At 46.0% G+C, this 18,323-nt stretch overlaps 1 protein-coding gene across 2 annotated transcripts in view; it reads left to right on the top strand.

The window, feature by feature from the left end:
* The first annotated feature begins 269 nt into the window (after positions 1–269).
* The window catches only part of LOC103897290 (hepatocyte nuclear factor 4-beta), a 24,321-nt gene continuing 6,267 nt past the window's right edge, over positions 270–18,323 (top strand). Inside the window, exons 1-5 of one of the 2 annotated variants that reach the window (XM_009277284.1) lie at positions 270–432; positions 6,898–7,102; positions 9,007–9,101; positions 16,813–16,919; positions 18,067–18,222. In XM_009277284.1, the coding sequence (XP_009275559.1) occupies positions 318–432; positions 6,898–7,102; positions 9,007–9,101; positions 16,813–16,919; positions 18,067–18,222 (678 nt within the window). In that variant the 5' untranslated portion in view covers positions 270–317. The remainder of the gene's footprint in view (positions 433–6,897; positions 7,103–9,006; positions 9,102–16,812; positions 16,920–18,066; positions 18,223–18,323) is intronic. The other variant, XM_009277285.1, reaches the window with a different exon arrangement.

The raw sequence follows: 18,323 nt of genomic DNA, 5'->3' as shown, positions 1-18,323 counted from the left end.
TGTTTGCACAGGAGCAGCCATAAAACGGGCTGTATTGACCCGAAGATGCAATCCAAGTCGTTTGAGTCTAGGCCTTATCTACATCATATTATCATGACCGAGAGAGCACAGATGCACCCCGGGAAGGGAGGGGACTGCATGCGCGAGAGGGAACAGCTTCGGTCCTTCTCTCCTGGCACGGGGAGGGGACTGCGGGCAGAGCTGGGTAATGATTTGTCATTTCAAGGGCTGGGGTGTCTCTCTTTGCAGAGGAAACCTTGGCCGTGATTGACAGCAGAGCTGTTTTATGCCGCTTCCCTTGCTGTTGACAAGTAATAATGAAGCTTTGTCAGTCCATCATGGACATGGATATGCCAGATTACGTCGACTCCTTGGACTCCTCTTATACCATGCTGGAATTTGACAACCTCCGGGTGCTCCCCAATAACACTGGTGAGATTTCTGTTTGCTTCTTCTTGAATAACCTCCACTACCTTTGTTATAAAGCTGAACACCTAGGAAAGGCAGGTAGGAGGTGTGGGGCAAAGGGTGGAAGGAGTAATATTTAAGCAGCTGACCTGCCAACTTCTGTTGCATTTGCAGTTATGTTTGGGCTGAAATGGGACTTCTTCACCTGCCGGTCCTATTTTGAGTTCTTCTTTTCCTTGGTGGGCTGAGTGTCATGTTCTGAAGAGCCCACAAGGTATTGCAAATGTTGGTAGAGCTCTTCGTGGCACGCCATAGGTTTGTCCACCTGTATGACTTATGAGAGGAGTTATCACCAATATTTCTTCCTTAAAATGTGTGTTTCATTCCCATATATGTCTTAGGTTCGTATTTAATCCTTGGAAAAAAATGCCACCTCAAACGGCACTTGTCTATTACTCAGACAATACACCATGTGCCCAATTTAACTTGTTCCTAGGAACTTAGATTGAGAAGCAATATCCAAGTCGTTACTTGCCTTGTATTTTTTTCTGGCTCCCAAGATGGTCTAAAAGCCTTTACAACACACAAAGAACTTGGCTGTGAGGCGTGAGTGTTTGTACGCAAAGACTTCCGCTTTGTTCACAGAAGTAAAGCGTATTGCATGATATTTAGGTTTTGAGTAGTCAAAAGTACTCTGACATAAAGTGAACACTATTCTGTGAAATTAACTTTTCAGCATGTGAAAAATAGAGGACATTTTAGTCATATAGCATGAAACCAAACACGTAACCAAATGAGATTCCGACGTTAGCAATGCCTTTGGAGAGTTTTGGCAACATTTTATTTAATTTGTTAAGAAGCTTAGTGAAATTAAGATGGGATTTTCAGGGTCTCATGTTTGCTCATTAGCTGTCTCATCAAAAGAAATCAGAGTTTCAGTAGGGCTATCACCTACAATATAAAATGATTAGACTTATTATTGTGGGACATGGGGGAAAGTCAGGAGACAAGTAGAGTTAAAAAGCCCAAAGAAATTTGAATTTAAAGTTGACTTCAAGAAAGGCTCTGTCTGTCCCTAAACAAAAGATTTTCAATTTTTTTTTTCTTTTTTTGCCAGCTCCAGATACACTGTATCTTATTTCTTATTTTTGCGGAAAGGTTTCCGTCTGCCATCCTACTCCAGAAACGTTATTTAACACAGATGTTTCTCTGTCACTTGCTGCTGAGCAACAAGATACTTCTAACTTTTTAAAGTGGCACAAATTTCCTTAAAATTCAATATAGTTTTGCAAATTAACTACCAAAACCTGTTTGGGGCTCTCTGTTGTTTCATGCTGTGGAACTGACAGGTTGAGTTTTTTCTGAAGTTTATCTAGATCAGTATTGTGTTATTTGTCTAGCTGTTAATGAGTAACCGGTTCTCTCAGGAACTAGCTGTTTTGAAATTAGCTTGTTTGTCTTGGGTAAGTGTCCTCTTCTACAGTTTGTAAAAATAACTTCAAAAAAGACCTGAAATGTCCATGCATGGAAATATATTGCTGACCAGCTGAGTTCAGTTCCCATAGGTAACCCAAAATAACAGTTCGCACAGATACTCTGTAGTTTCAGAAACATTTTCAAAGTTGTTCGAATCAAGAAATAATCTCATTTTAGGTATTTTTAAATAATATACTGCATTGTTTTAAACCATATCCTTCCCACTGTGCAGGATTATTCCATATTATTTCCCCTACTAAATCTAACGGCGGTTTTGCCCTCTATATAAACACGAACAGGAAGGGGTGCAATATTTATGACTGTTTCTTAAATTCTGAAAAATTTTTAAAGTCAAAATTAGAATATTTTCAAATGTGGTCATGCTTTCTTGAAACCAACTGTTTCCTTCTTTGGAATATTATTTCATCAACATTTTGGGTTGATTAATGATGTGGGGCACTTCCGGTGCTCAGTTTTCTGTTTCAGGAAGCTGCTATCATTTAGAGATGTGCCTAGATATACATTTTGGATTTTCCACCTTTAAGTAGCCCATAATTTGCCAGATCTTTTGAGACTAATTCAAAATAAAGAATAGAATCCATTATGGGAGTGGAGGAGGGGTATAAAAAATTGTCTGGTTTAAGTAGAAAGAATGGCAAAAGGAAATGAACAAAATCAAAGCTAATCCTGTCTTTCCTTTATTAAATATGTGTTGTAACTGCAGAAATTTTCCCATTCTGTACAAACTTGTTTCCTTTACCTTGGCTGGCATTACAAGCCATATTCTCACTTGGTTTTTATGTGCTGTTAATACCCATTTCCTCACGCTCTTGTCAGAGTTGTCATTTTGCTTAAAATATGAAGCATTATTGAAATATTGCACTAATTCTTCAGTCAAGTGTTGGCGAACACTTTCTCCCACGGTGTTGCTCGTTTTCCCATCTCAGCACTCAAACACCACGCTGGTCCTTGGGACTCTGGCACAACGTTGGTGAAACACCGTTCCCAGCCCCGCTGCAGTCTGACCCAATTCAGACCGTGAAAAAGCCATCAAAGATGTTTTGACAGCGCCTGACCATCCCTCAAGCTGCACGCGTGCTTGCGAGGAGCTCTGGCCTTTCTGGCTGGCCTCTTCGTCATTGTTACTGTAGGATTTGGGAACACTAAATCAAAGCTACGTTTTAGATCTCAAAACCTCCCCCTCTATTTGCTAAAAGCTGATGTAGAAAGCGGCTGACCTGCACATGGCCAGGGCTTCAGTGCTAGCCCCTGTCCAGCCCTACATTTGTATGCACAGGTTTCGCAATGCTGGCTTTGGCCACCAAGTTTGACTGCGTGTGCATGCCCTAAACCCGCATTTATGATCTCTTTACAGTCTAGCCCAGCACATGTAATTCGGGGATTTGTTAGCTGCAAATTATGAGCACCAAGACTGGCTTGGATTTCTGGGTAGATAAAAGCAAAAGCCATTCTGGAAAGTATTGCAAGGTAATTCTCCTATACAATCTGCATCTAGAAGAGTTGTAGCCAGTAACATAACTGAAAGGAAAAGCAGCAAAGAGGTCTGCAGTGGTCAGGTATTGTGCAGAGCTTCAGCTCTGAATGGAAGCCAGATACCATTCCCCAGCAGCATCCTCACTGAGACCATCCTAACTGTCATTTCTTATCACTGTAAAACTTGGCATCTTCGTTTCAGCCCTGGTTAGGTAATGACTTACATACAGAGGCAGTAGGTAACAAAAATTTGTACGCATTTTGGTTGCAAGCTTGGTTGACCCCAAAGCTGGTGAAGCCACTGGGATACTCTCATCAGCATTAAGTAGGCTGTAGTTCCCAATCTGCACGCTGCTTATATATAACTCGCAAAAGATGGTTGAAACTTCAGATTTTTCTGCCAGTGAATGTCCAGGACAGTCCTAGTGAGGAGTTTGGTTACAACCACAGGTCTTCAGCTCAGCCTGGGACCCACGCAAGGTCAAGATGAATTATGGTCTCTTCTTGGAGAACATCATCGGTTGCACCTCTCCAGGAGAAATTTCAGAGGCGCTGTGACACGGCTTAGGAACTGTTCTGTTATACCACGGGGATGAGTGTCTATAACAAATACGCGTCTCTGAGCATCTCTCTCCAGGGTGGTGAGGACAGTTGTGAGCTTGTTTCAGTTGTTGTGAGCCAGCTGGACTCTGACCAGATCCATCCTAGCAGCCCTCGAGCCCATCTTAGTGTGGTGCTGAGCTCCGGGTAGCAACCCCTCTAGAGAGGCACAACGTGTTAAATGAAGCTCTGAGCAGGTTATTGCCTTGTGTCAGGCGGGGCTGAAGTAAGCGGTCTACAGTTGTCAGCTGATTTCGCCGGCAGGCGACTGTGCTGGCAGGGATCCTGGCTTTCCTCTGCCTTTCCTAGCAGTGATCAGTCCAGGGAAAACCCAGACATTCCCCAGATACTGGGTAGGTTTGAAAGCTACATCGAAACAGTCTTCTGATGCATGCGATGGCTGTGGCTTTGCTCTTCTCTGAGCTAATTCTCATTTGGAACTCATCATTAGTTGGTGACAGGATTTTGTAATTAAAATTTATCATCATAATTAACATGTGCATACTGGCTTAGGGCTTTCCTTTTCTTTCTTTTTTTTTTTTTTTAAATTTCTGTTCATGTTCAACCAAGCTGAAAAGGACACGTGGCTACCTAACAGGGACTGAACTTTTAGCTATGTATCTGCCCTGACATAGAGCCACCCAGCTCAGCTGTAGCGGTAACTTCCATAGGCCGTCACATGCTCAGTGCTGATGGTCCTTCCTCCAGTAATAATTGGTTTAAGGCCAGATTATTAATTTCTTCCTTATATCAGCAAGCAGCTCCTCACATGTCCTACTCACATAAGGGAAAAAAGTCTTCTCTGGTGAGTAAATTCTTTCCAACATCAGGAATATTTTGCAATCCGGACCCAGCTGAAGGATGAAGGGTCCATTGGAGACCCAAACTGTATGACCTTGGCTTGATTCCTCTGAAGTCAGTAGAGAAACCATGAGTGGAGCAAAGAGAAAATTGGCCTTCTTATCTTTATTTTTGTTGTGCAATTTTTCAAATGGAATCCAGCACACTCGGTGCATTTGTTTATGGTCACATGTTCCTTCAAAAAAATAGATGGAGCAACAGATGCACGAATGTTTAGCAGTACAGTTACCCTTGAAGGAATATTCTAGTACAGCTCATTTAATACTGAGTTATCAAGCAAAATAAAATGAAGAATCAATGTAAAAATCTAAAAATCAGTGTAAATTACCATTAAGCACCTCTGATGCAGACAGTGTTCCCAAAGGTCCCAAGTGCCACTTATGGACAAATGTCAGAGCTGGGAGCATCTTACATGGATTTTGGGAACAAGTAAATCTCAGTTCTTGTCATTATGACCTAAGAATGAATTTGATGTTGTCATTCTTTCTTGTCACGTTGCTCCCATCTTGCTACAACCTACTTCTTTATTCATCCATATGTTAGAAGGTGAAATATAGATCAAAAGGTTTTTCTGAGGGGGTGAAAGGAAGTCTGACCTTTGCATTTGTGAAGTCTTAGCTGAAAATGTCTTAGTCTTAGCCTTAGCTAAAAAACTTTCCAGTTTTTGAAAAACTAAAGCTTTATTGGCTTTTTTTTTTTTTTTTGGCTTTTGATTACAATTCTCATTGCATAGCAAATATTTTCACTATAAATTTTTGATGTGTATTCAAATACAAAAATAGCCATCTCTCTCTCTCTCTGTATATATACATGTTGTGTGTGGATTACCGAAAGCTATTTTTATGCATTATGCATTAGAAAACTTTCTCTAGACTGTCCAGATCAGATGCCAATTCCTCCCCTTTGAGTAATTTTCTCTAAGATTTGTCATTGCTTTGCTCATCACCGCTCGTCTCTTCTGCAAGGCAGGATGCGTCTTGTCCCAGAGACTTTGCCGAGGTCACTGTAGCATGAGATTGGCCCCCCTGGAGCAATGAACATGCTCCCAGAGGTGCAATAAATTCATAAAACTGTCCTGCAGTGAGTGCCCAGGTCAGGACAGACTCCACAAACATTCCTCCTCTCGGCGAGATGTAAACACTGTCATCTGCGTCTTCTCAAGTGTCTCTTTTTTTTTTTTTTTTTTTCCTTTTTTTTTCTTCCCCAAGCTGTGCCTCAAATTAGGAGGATTAAGAGGGCAGCGAGTCTGGTGGTTAAGGCCAAGGGAGAAGTTTAAAGGGGAGTTTTCAGCAGTGTATACACAAGCCAGGCAGGGGCAGAGCTATTCCTGCCCCAAATGAGTGGGTGCAAACAGAGGACATGACAGAGGGCATTCATATGACCTAATTTTAGGTCCCTAATTTAGAAGGTCGATCTTCCTGCACCCCCCTATTGCTTTCCAGTCGAAAGCAATGAGCCTCTTCAGAGGGCAATTCAGAGCAGAAACCAGACTTAAGAGAACTAAAGTGACCCCTGTGGGAGCTGCTGTCTCTGTCTTCCAGCTGCACAGGAGCTCTCAAGAGCAGCCTTTTATCTCCAACACCTCTGTCATGTGCATGAAGTAGTTCATCCTTCCTGCCTCCGCTGTCTCTTCTCTGCTTTCTGCTTATTCAAGTTAATGGTGTTCTTTCCACTGTCTTCTGTGGGCACCAGCTTTGAACCATGTTCTCCAGGTGTCTAACTGGGGAGGTGGCTCCCCATCCCTCAGAAGCGTATCTCTCACATCCAGGTAAGGTTTCTCTGCATCTGTCAAGAAAAATCGGTAATTGTTAAATTCTCATGAGCAAGTTGGGTTATGCAGCTTGAAATCTCTCTGTTCACCGAAGCAAAGGAAAACGCCAATATCGGAAGCAAAGCAACTGAGTTATTCTCAGTTGAGGTTGAGAAGAGCACGACCACCAATCTGGAGGCTTTACTAGCAGCACGTACTGCATGTGCACACGTGTGTGGGGCTGGGTCAGTGCATGCTTTGCTTAAAAAAAGCAACTTGCTATCAGCTGATTCTGGTTTCCATCACAGAGGGGTCTGATGGTCCCTATTCTCTGCCCGCAGAGGCCATCGCAGCCGAATCGGCAAACACCAACCTGCTCACCAATGGCATCAGCTCCCTCTGCTCCATCTGCGGGGACCGGGCGACCGGCAAACACTATGGGGCATCCAGCTGTGATGGCTGCAAAGGCTTCTTCAGGAGGAGCGTCCGGAAGAACCATGTCTATTCCTGCAGGTACCTGCCCCTTCCGCAATAAATAAATACTATTTATTGATGCTGTTAATAATTCGGGGTGGAGGTCAGGTTGTACAATGGGGCCCCTATCCCAAATGCCGAATTACCATGCTGTGAATGCTAGCAGTAATACTGCAGTTTAGTTTCTGGCTGGAAGACAGGGAGCTAAGGAGTAAGCTAAGACCTATCTCATCTTGGACCCTGAAACCTTTTGTGACACCGAGCAATCCCTTTCACGAGTTCACCGCCACTACTTTCCCCACAGTGTAAATCAAAGGAAACTCATAGACCTGAGGTTTGACTGATGTGTATAATATGTAAGTACAGATTCTGGGTGTGGAGTGACACCATGACCTTGTCACAGCCCAGCAAGGGAAAGCCAAGGTGGCAAAGGACCAAAGCTCCAGAGATTTCATCTCAAATGCAGTCTTTCTTGATTTTCCCGGTAAAAAGCAACAAGCATCCAAGAACTTGTCAGCTCCAAAGCCTCCACCTCCCCCACAGCTTCTCCATTTTTGTTTTGAAATACATTAAACTATGTATGCTGACGTATCACTGATGATTTTACAATAATTCTGAGAACGTAGCGTGGACCAGCAATGATTCACATCCACTTTGGCACACAGGTATACATCTGAGAGAATTTTTTTACCAGGAGGAGGCTATAAATTATATAGCAGCTATCTTGGTTGACCTTAGAAAAATGGTATTTATTTTAGCACAGGAGGAAGGGGAAAAAAAGCCCGAATACACTCAAGCCCTTCATCTCTAGTTAAAACCTGGAAGTTTTCTTTCTGTTCCAGAGCTCTTCGTCCTTTAAGGGCGTTCTAAATTTTTGCAACGTGAGTCACCCTGTTTGTTCAAAATGCTTCTGGGGTCCTTATCACTCCAGGACACACCAGCCATGAAAGACACCTGGGGTGACAACAGTGTCCACCCGCACGGTGCCCATCCCAGGAACCATGGGATCCCTGCAGAAGGAGGGACAGCTACTACTGATTTCTTTGAAATTTCAGCTATTAGTCTCCTTGAGGCGGAGTTGTTGCCCCTCCCCAGGAATCCATGAATCTCTGTGATATTTGGCAGTTCAGGGAAGATCCACAGCATCGAAGCCAAGCGAATAGCAAATGCTCACTTGTCTGCAAATCCTTATTTGGTGAGCAGCGCTGTATTTAGCCCAGCTCGGAGCTCTGTTGTTTATCGCAGACATGAATTCCTTGGAAAGTCTTTGGGTCTTTGTACCTTTGGCTTTTTACCAGTCTGGGAAAGTGCCTCAGCTTTCACAACCTGATGATGGTCCCAGAGCAACCCACGCCGCCTCCTTTCTGTGTGGCAGATTCCTCTTCCATCGCTTCACCCACGGTTGCAAGAGCTGCCGAGTCTACGTGGGCCACGCCTTGAACAGCACATAGGTTCCTAAATCCCCCATTGAAATGAATAAGAATTAGGAGGCCACATGCCTCAAAACTAGGCTAAGACACAAAAGAGCTTGTGGTCCATAGTGTAATTATTCTACGCAAAGCAGGACAGTGTTAACAGACAGGATCAAATGAGTCCCGACGCTGAACGCCCAATAACTGTCTGAAAGTGGGAGATGGAGTTCCTACACTGCCAGGCACCAGCACAACTTGAGTCACAGTCACGCTTTCACAGCCAAAACCATCACAGTCCTCGCAGGGTGGGTGGTCTGAAATAGCTGTGCTCCCAGCTGGCAGGAACGGCAGTGGGGAAGATGAGGAACTGGGCCAAGACAACGTTGATTCAATCCCTTTCTTGCAAACCTTTGGCTGTACTCTGGGTTCAGGCCTCAGTGAGGTCTGGGACTGTATTTGGGGTTGCTCAAGGTGAGTGGGGTGCAGATGCCAGGCTGGTCGCTCCATGTCTTATTTCCCATCTCCTCCCAGGTTCAGCCGACAGTGTGTGATAGACAAAGACAAGAGGAACCAGTGCAGGTACTGCAGGCTGAAGAAGTGCTTCAGAGCTGGCATGAAGAAAGAAGGTAGGTGCAAAGAGACATTTCAAAACTGCCTGCTGCTGCCTCTGGCCCTACTCCCACTGCAGAGCATGGTGGAGTGCAGCGGCAGTCCTGGCCTAGAGAGATATGGTACTCACGTGTCGCAGTGAGAGATTTCTTGTTGTTGAAGCTGAAAGCCCCATTTCCTACCTTACCAGATGGGAATTTCAATTAGAGCCTTGTGACAGTATTCACCCATCCTGGGAGGCTGGTCTCTTTAGGCTATTTTTATGCTGGGAAAGAGATGGGCTTCTTCAGGGTTTATTTAGCCTCTAATGGTTTCACAACAGAAATTCCCTTGCTACGTACCTGCTAGTGTGACTCCTAATCCTAGCTGTGACAACCTCAGCGAGGACCTGCCGTCCTCAATCTCATAAATGCCAACAACCGACTACTGCAGAGTAGCATTTGGTGGTTGACTTGGCTGATGTTCATGTAGCTTGGTGCAACCCTTAGGGCAAAGTACAGCCTGAACACGACACCTTATGGTGCGAGAGAGGCTCCTCCGTGGCACAGGGCACACAGGCAGCACTCCCAGAGGCGGATGGCTCCTGTGTCCCCTGAGTTGGGACCTGAGTCAGAGTCAAACCCTTCGGTAGCGCTGTCCTCGTGGTGGGTGTAGCACGACTATAGAGCCACTGTTAGCACTAGTACTGAAGGGCCGATGCAATATTGGCTGATACCTTTTGTTGCACTTCACATTGGCTGTATTAAGAGGGAGGTGAAGCACTGGAGATCGTTTGGGTACCAGTGACCATCAGGAAGTGCCCTTCCAAAGCACTAAAGGAAATGCTAAGTGTTAGAGTGCCTAATGCTAAGCAAGAGAAAAACCACTCCTGTTAACCTATGCCTTAATTCCCTACAGCCAGCTTCCCTGGGAAAGTCTGGGACCCATCATAGCATTTCTGATCTCTGATCATTCACTTTGCATAGTGGGAGAGCACGGATGAGACTGTTTTACTCACTCCAAGCTTTCTGGGCAGAGACTGTCTTTGCACGCTGAGTGCTTCGCAAAGTGGGGGCCCAACCCACAACATCCCCCTGATGTGAGGGTAGTGCTTCGCAAAGTGGGGGCCCAACCCACAACAGATGGTACATCCCCCTGATGTGCGGGTAGTTGGGTGATGGTTTCAGCACTCTTCACCCTTCATTCGTGCTGTTTTCCAACCCAACGACAGCTAAAGGGTGAGGGAGCTAGAAAGGAACTTGGGAGTTTCTTTCCATGCCACCGAGTTAAACACCCCTTATCCAAGGGGTGAAATCATGGTCCCACTGAAACCAAGGGGAAATTTGTCACTGATTTCTGGTAATTCACAAGATTTCACTGATGATGAAAAAATCTTTCCAACCTTCTGACCATATGTTTTCCTGAGAACAAGGGAGTCTTGCAATTTGGCATAGGTCATGGTTGTAGCAAAAATGCCTGCTGGTTTAATTTAGGAGAAACGGAGTAAATACAACAGATGGAAAAAAAATAGCCCTTAAAGTAATAAAGACCAAACTGAAGCATATCTGGTCAGCTCTAGATGGGGATGGAGCCAATTGCCGATGCAGCAAGCTCCACAGCTTGAAAAGGCTGAAATCTGGTTATCAGCTCCATTCTTTGAGCTGAAGCATGATTTTTATTGGTTTTATGGTAAAAGTTATAAAACCTTGGCTCGTGCCTTCATTATTGATTGCAGCCTGATGGAAGATGACTCATTTCAAGTTCCACATAGTCACATTCTTTGAAACTTTTTTATGAGTGCACAGTCAGGTTGTGTGCTCACAAACTGCTCATGGTTTTGGTAAGAAAGATTTTAAAGCACCTTAGGCAACTGCTTTGCAGAAATTAGCTTAGCTGACCGGAGCTATATCCAAAGCATGTGTGCAGGACTGTGAAAGAAATTTTCTTGCACAATTGTGTGCACAAAAAGAACACAGTTATTTGCTTTAGGGTGGTTCTAGATTAATATTAAACAGTATAGCGAGGCATTAGGGAAAAAGAGAACCCACGTCTTGGGACAGAGCAGTATGAGGATGATACAAATGCTTGTGCATAATTTTTTGGTGGCGTGCACCGATTCCTGTTGGGAGACCACAGCTGTGACATCCACACTCGATGTGTCCCCTTGTCCCAGCACTGGCATGCAAGAGTTTGACACTCTCTTTCTCTGGCACACCACTTTTCAGCCAGCCCATATAATAGCCGTCAGACTTTCCAGGGTGTGGTAATAGGGTTGTTTATTCACAGTAGAGGGGAAGAAGCTGGAAACGATCCTTTTCCCAGTCTGTCTGTGACAATACACCTGGGGTGGGGTTAGCAGGGTTGTGTCACCCTCGCACGCTCCCCACTGCTGGCACCCCACTGACCCATGCTTGACGGGTGTGTGCGTGATAGCAGAGAACTTGCTGTTCCCCAGCAAAACTAACTGATAAACTGGAATTTTGGATCCAGAGTGATTTTTTTTCCAATCTGCCTGTGTTGTAAGACATGACATGACACATTTGGATCTTTCTCTCTTTTTTACCCTGCTGGAAACAACTCTAGTGCATGAGAGAGAGAGAGGGGTTATATTATCTGGCCTGGTAGAAGGGAAATTTCTACCTAAAAAAAAAGCTGTATGATGCAAATACCCGAGCTAGCTTTAAGCTGGCTGTCTATAGGGGCAGCAGTGCAGGTGCGGGGCTGAGGGCCTCAGCATAGGCTGGTCCTGGGAGCACGGTGCAGTCGGGCTACAGGTTCCCTATGGGTTTGGGGCAGCTGGGCAGAGGTTGTTGAGAAAAGCATCAGTGGGGTCCTTTAGATTGTCTTGTTTGTACACTCTGAATTTGATCCTGCTTTCGGAAAGGACCAGGACTGTCCCACACGAGCCCTATGCCTCCAGGCTTGTGCATTGAGATGGGATCCAGGTTCCATCGGCGCCAGCGAGAGCAAGAAAGGGCCAAAACTTGAGTCTTGTGGAAAGTCCAGTCCCCAGATTTCCTAGAAATTAGCTCATTCAGAAACACTCCTATCCCAATTACATATTTGGTATCAATAATTCACTTTAATAACTACAAGTAAACAATCGTTAAAGTTGGGACGAGGGGAGAGGAAAAGGCTTGCTTGAACGCAAGCCCCTTCTTGTCTCCCGAAACGCTGCTATGATCAGGATTTAAGATTTTTACAGGAGATTCACTCCTTCATTCTTGTTTTGTGGTTAAGGCTGGGACTGTACCGCAGGGTGGTCTGGGTGTTTCGGGGATTTTCTGGCTGTTCTTTCTGATTTTCTCTCTTTGCACAGGAGAAGGTTCGATTTCTATTGTTTTGCACAATGCTACCGGACAGGTTTTTGGTCACTACAGCATCAGTGAATGAGTGTACCAGATAGATACTTAAACATCCAAAGAAAACATCAGGATACTATTTTTAGCATCTTACTGAGATCATGTTTAACCTTGAATAAATTAGCAGGGTGTGATTTTTCAAGTGAGCCAGGTCACCTACTCACATGGAGTTGAGCGTCTGAAAACTTGGAAGCCTTTTGAAATGCCAGCACTGCACTGTCAGGATTCAGTTTGCTGGTGAAAAAAAGAGGGGTTAATATTTAACCTCTTATCCCCTTTAAAGTAATTTATGAATGCACATGAACTCCTTTAGTTTTACTCAGAACTAAAAAGAATTATTGTATCACTTACGGCCACAACACAGCGCGAGGATTTGAGGCTATTTTTTATTTATTTTTGTTAAACTGGACAGGTTTATAGGACAGTTTTATTAGTGTTTCACAGGACCTCTACCTTGTTTCATACCTTTTGTTTGCACATCTCTTCTGCCAGCTTTTAGAAGGCTGACACTGCAGTTTATTGCAAAGATGGATGGAAAAGTTAAAGGATCTTCCCCACTTTGTGATAGTCATGAATCAGGCCAGAAGCCCGTGAAATGATTAAATGTGCATGCACCATTGGGATTTATCTGCAAATAAAATATACCACACCTACAAAATCAGAGGTAGCTTGGGGAAAAAAAATTATTTGTGCATATAAATTAATCAGACAGCAGAAGGGGTAAATCTATTGGTGGAGACAGAAACACTGTGAGCGCTGGTGAATGCCAGCACTGTGCTGGGGCACTCGCACCTCCCTCCTCCTGCTCTCTCTTTATGCCATTTATTAACACATTTCCAACTCCATCGGCATTAAACGAGGATGTTTTTAATGGAATAATAATGGAAACGGTAAATCCCATGTAGGCAGGGCTTTAACCTCTGCAGTTGCTGTGGAAAGTTACTGGTTTGCTGCTGTCCCCTTCCAATCAATGCCTGTGCCCATATTTATTGGACTCCCCGGAGGTTCCTCATCACAGGCTCTGTACCTATGTGGCAAGGCAGCAAGGACAAAATGTTTGGGAAACACGGGTTTGTTGCAATCCCACAAACACACTGCTGTTTGCTCAAGAGCCACCGTGCGTGCTCCGCTGCCTGCCTGGCCGCCGGCATCCTTGGTGCACTCACGGCAAAAGGGCCCAGGCTTGCTCTGAATAACAAAACCCCTCCGATGGCTCCTCTGCGTCAGATGGAGAATATGTTTGTTTTCCCCTCTGCTTCCCACAGTCAGGACATGCCGTAGCCGTGGACAATTCCCCAGAGGGAGATGCAGGCACCATCTTGCCCTCTCTCCCCCTTCCCCAGGGGAAAGCCCGGGTTGGGGCCACGCTGTCCCTGGCCGGCAGCATCATGGGGGTTCGCTCCCGCTGACGTCCCCTCGTGCGGGGCTGCAGTGGCCCTTCCCAGTGTTTGTTGGCTTTGGGAACTGGAGCGCTGTGCAGAGGACAGGATTAGAGGGAAAAAAAAAAGGGTGAGCAAAGCTTTTGCCAGGCATATACTAGAAATAGTAGTCCCTGGGAGACAGTGGGATCCAGCACTGGGATTTTAGTCCTTCCTGCAAGTTTGCTGAGTTTTATTGACTGCAAAGCCAAGATCACGTCTGAGCCCGAGCACCCTCAGTGCCAGCACACCCCTCGAGCACTCCCGATGCCTCACCACGAGTGACCTATCCCTTCCCTTTTACAAGCACAATAAATACAGCAATATAATTACCACACAGTACTAGATTGATTTTGTGGCAGGTAAAACATTAATCCCCTTTTGTACCTAATTCCATCACATCTTGGGTACTTTCAGCGATAACACCCAAATCACCTTGAGGAAGTCGGTCTGTACCATCCACTTACACTTGAAGATAGAGCTTATCAGAGCATGAGGGAAGCGCTGAAATATGTGCCATAAAAGGACCTGGGAGAAAAACAGGCTGAGGCTTCTTAATCGGAGACTAGGACCAGGTCTGCCTGGGTTTGTAGGACTTAAGTGAAATAAGATGTGTAACTCGGTTGGAAAGGCAAAATTTGTACCTTTTCTTGTAAGTGGGCAAAAAGAGCCCCATCACCCCCAGCGAGCTACGTGGGGGAGCATCTGATGTGAAACCAGGCCTAGAAGGTTGGGTGAGGACTTTCCAAGGACATCAGCGATGACATGGATTCGGGTGGGCTTGTTTCTACTCAATGCCGGGTGCTGCTGCTCTGTGTGTACCAAAAAAAGCCGTGAAGGGTTAATCTGTTCTGAAGATTAATCATAGATTATGGTCCCTATAACCACCTTCACCTTCAGACTGGTGGGGATCCCCGGCTGAACAGCCTTTTCCATCACCCCCCCCATGCATAGGGTAATGTGTGCCGCTGTCTAAGGTAGGTCAGCGGAGCCTCCGAAGGGCTGTAGTTGTTTTTCTCTAAATTGATGTCTAATTGCCTCTACATAGTATCCATAGCCTGAAAAGGCTCCAGTAATATGTGTGTGTGCTGCATCTTTTACAAATCGATGTACCCGTCCAGCCCCTTGCAGCCGTTCAGGCAAGGTTGGCTCCGAGGTGCAAAATGGCTTTGGTGGCTGGACCTCAGCAGACGCCCCCCAAGCACACCCAGCTCAGCAGCGAGCGGGTCCTGACTGACAGCAAGGCTGAGCCCCAAATCCTGGAAAATAAATACTACGCTCCTGCCGATAACGGGAGATATTGATTTTTGTCACTGTTGCTTGTTTTCTGCCCTCTCACTTTGTTGGCCTCTCATCAGAGGCTGGTTAGGAAAACAGATCAGTGGTTGGACCTGAGCTGACAAAAAACCCCCCCCACCTTCCCACCCTGTGTGCAAAACGGTGCCCACGTCTCCTCCTTTGCACGAATTCAGAGAAACATGCCCCGTGCAGAGAGTGATGCTTGCTCTAAAGCAAGGCCCAGCAGCCAGCCCAAGTCTCGTAAGAGTGATGGCGAAATGATTTTGCTGACTCTACAAAAAAAATCGTTGCTGGAAAAATCTTCTCCAGTGGCCACTTTTGAGACAAAACCATGCTATTTCACATCCAAGGGGTTAAAGCACAGTGAGTGGTGCTTTGACAGCTATTTCTGAGTCATTCCCCGTAAATAAAACCAAAAGGAGCCTGGAATTGCTGTATGAAGGAGGAAGGATGTGCTGCATCATCATCACATGCTAAATCTTCTCGCTCCCTGCTTTAAGGACCTGACAATTGCCTTTCTGAGCTTTACATAGCCAAGACATATGAGCTGTCGGGAAAATGCTGAGTCTGCATTCAGGCTCCTTGCTCCAGCCCCATGTGGGCTTGTTTGCTGTTGGACGGAGGCAATAAGGCTCAGGGGAGAAACTAACACTGAAAACAAGGGTGCTCGAAGTCTAAATTCTACTTTTTCCTCTGCTGCTGTTTTACTTGATGGCTGCAGTGGAGGCGAGTCAGTTCTTGGAGCCTGCGTTGCAAAAATAAGCTGCTGAAATGCAATAAATCCCTTATATTCAACATGCAGGGCTGACAGAGCGTGGGGCTAGATGTGGCTTGTGCTTCAGGAAAAAGGATGGTTTAAAGGGTGGAATGGACCTCAAAAAAATCAGCATTATTTTTCTAATTCCCCATGGCATGGCTGTACCTTTCTGTTTGCAAAAAGCCCAGGGCTGTTCTTCACTCTGCAGTGGTCACTCTAGCTTGTCCAAGGAGTGTCGTATCACTGCTATTAACAGTTCAGGACACTCTGAGGTGATCTGCAGCGGTGAGTTGCACAGGGTGCCAGCAGAGCTGGAGACAAACCCCGGCTTGGTTTGTTCCCTCAGCTGTGTGCCGGCATCGCCGTCGGGGTTACGGGCCCATTGAAATCAGCAGCGTGATGGGCAAGGCTGAGGGAACGGTTTTAAGGTGGGATCAGCGAATTTAAGCTTGCTTTCTTTGGAGCTTCCTTAATGAGGTGGCTCTTCCTGCTCCCCGTGAGTGGTGACGTCCCCTGGGGACCACCACCTGCGATGCCTCAGGGGCAGGGGACACTTCAAGGCTGCTTTGAGGTGGGATCAGGGGATGGTTTTTCCAGTGCTGCTGTAAGACGAGATGCGACCTCAAGGGCCATACCAGGAGCTCAGTGGGACCAGCTGATGTCCCACAGGGGTTGCTCTGACTGCCAAAAACGGCCTTATCGCTCTCTGTTGCTGCTGTGCTTGGTCTTCTCCCACACTGGTGGTCTTCTCCTGTCCCCGGTGCCTGTTTAATCTTATTCCAGCATCCAACAGGGGTGGAGGGTCTTGCAGGCACTAAAGCCCCATCCACTCCTGTTTGGGAACCACAAGTAACAGCAGCCATTGGTTGTGTGGGAAGTTTCTTGCTAACACCACTGCTCGCTCTCATTTCAGCCGTGCAGAACGAGCGTGACAGGATCAGCATTCGCAGGAGCAGCTATGAGGACAACGGCTCTCTCTCCATCAACGTGCTCACTCAGGCCGAGGCCATGGCACAGCAGGTATGAAATGCAGGGACAGCCCTCCAAACGAGTACGTGGCCTTCAGCTATTCCATATGGGGTTATGAACTCACTAAACCAACCAGGGCTGGGTCTTTTTCTGCCCTTGGATGGGGGGGGGGGCAGAATGGGGAGGGGGCAGATGGATGCCCTGGATCTTGCACAAAGTCACAGGGAGGAAAATGCGTTAGAGAGAGCCAAAAGCAGACAGTAAAAATCCTTGGTGCATTATCAAGACAACATGTCCTGCGAAGAGCAGATGCAGCCTTTGGCGTGTGAGATGCAAAGCTGAAATTCCAAGGGCTGAGGGATGTTGCAGACCCCAGGTCCCCTCTGCCCCGAGCCTAAATCGTTGCTGCACCCCTAAAAACTCATTGCATTTCATGCAGAAGTTTACCTCTCCTTGCTGCACGCTCTGTCCTGCCCAGAACATAATGTTCCCGTCATGGTTGATTATATCTTTTCTTGTAACTTCTTTACCAGGGCAACAATTTTAGGGGAGAAAAATAAAGCTGATAAAATCACTGGGCTTCAACTAACGCCGATTGCTTTCTTATTTCATGTTCCACAATGAATGTCACCCTGCGCGTCCTTTAAATCCTTACACAGATATCCTTTCTCCACGGAAACATACGGTCCAGATGTTGCATATTACATGCAGTGATGCGTCCACTTCCTTTTCAAACATTATTATGTTTTAACCCTCTCCCCCCACGCCGAGATCCAAATGGGTGTTTCGTGTCCCAGACAGCTACTTGGGGGAGGAAGGCTGGATGCATTTCATGCATTTGCCTGGCTTAAGGGATTGGTGGGAAGCTGAGACCCAGTGCTGCTGGCTACTGCTAGGAACGGGAATATTAATCAGGTTTTGTCCCGAGCCAGCCTGGAGAGTGAGGAAGGAGGCGGAGGAGGGAGGGGTGTCTGTTGGGACCGAGCACCACCTCGTGGAGGCTTCGCCATGGGCTGTACATTGGACAGTATACACTGCTGAGCAAATACGTGTGCAACCGCAACGGCAAACGTCTTGTCAACGACCTGATGAGGTTAATGTCTGTGAAGGCTCCCATGTTATCAATGAATTGTTGCTATCGATGATAGCAAAACAGCACAGATCTGGTCCCAATGCAACCGGGTTGTTTCTCTTCCAGTATTCATTGCTGAGTCCGGTGCACAGCGCAGACATTGCTATGAAGAAGGTTGCAACCATCAATGATGTGTGTGAATCCATGAAACAGCAGCTTCTGGTGCTGGTTGAATGGGCAAAATACATCCCAGCATTTTGTGAGCTCCCACTTGACGACCAGGTAAAATGCAAATGCCTCTTCCCTACAAACCCACCACCTTCAGTAGGAATTCCCAGCCATACTTTTCAACAGGAGAATGTGATGATGATGGTGATGATGAT

This window comes from Aptenodytes forsteri, unplaced genomic scaffold (assembly GCF_000699145.1).
Source record: "Aptenodytes forsteri isolate BGI_AS27 unplaced genomic scaffold, ASM69914v1 Scaffold50, whole genome shotgun sequence".
Classification (NCBI taxonomy): Eukaryota; Metazoa; Chordata; class Aves; order Sphenisciformes; family Spheniscidae; genus Aptenodytes; species Aptenodytes forsteri.
This window is presented reverse-complemented; position numbering and strand designations above follow the sequence as displayed.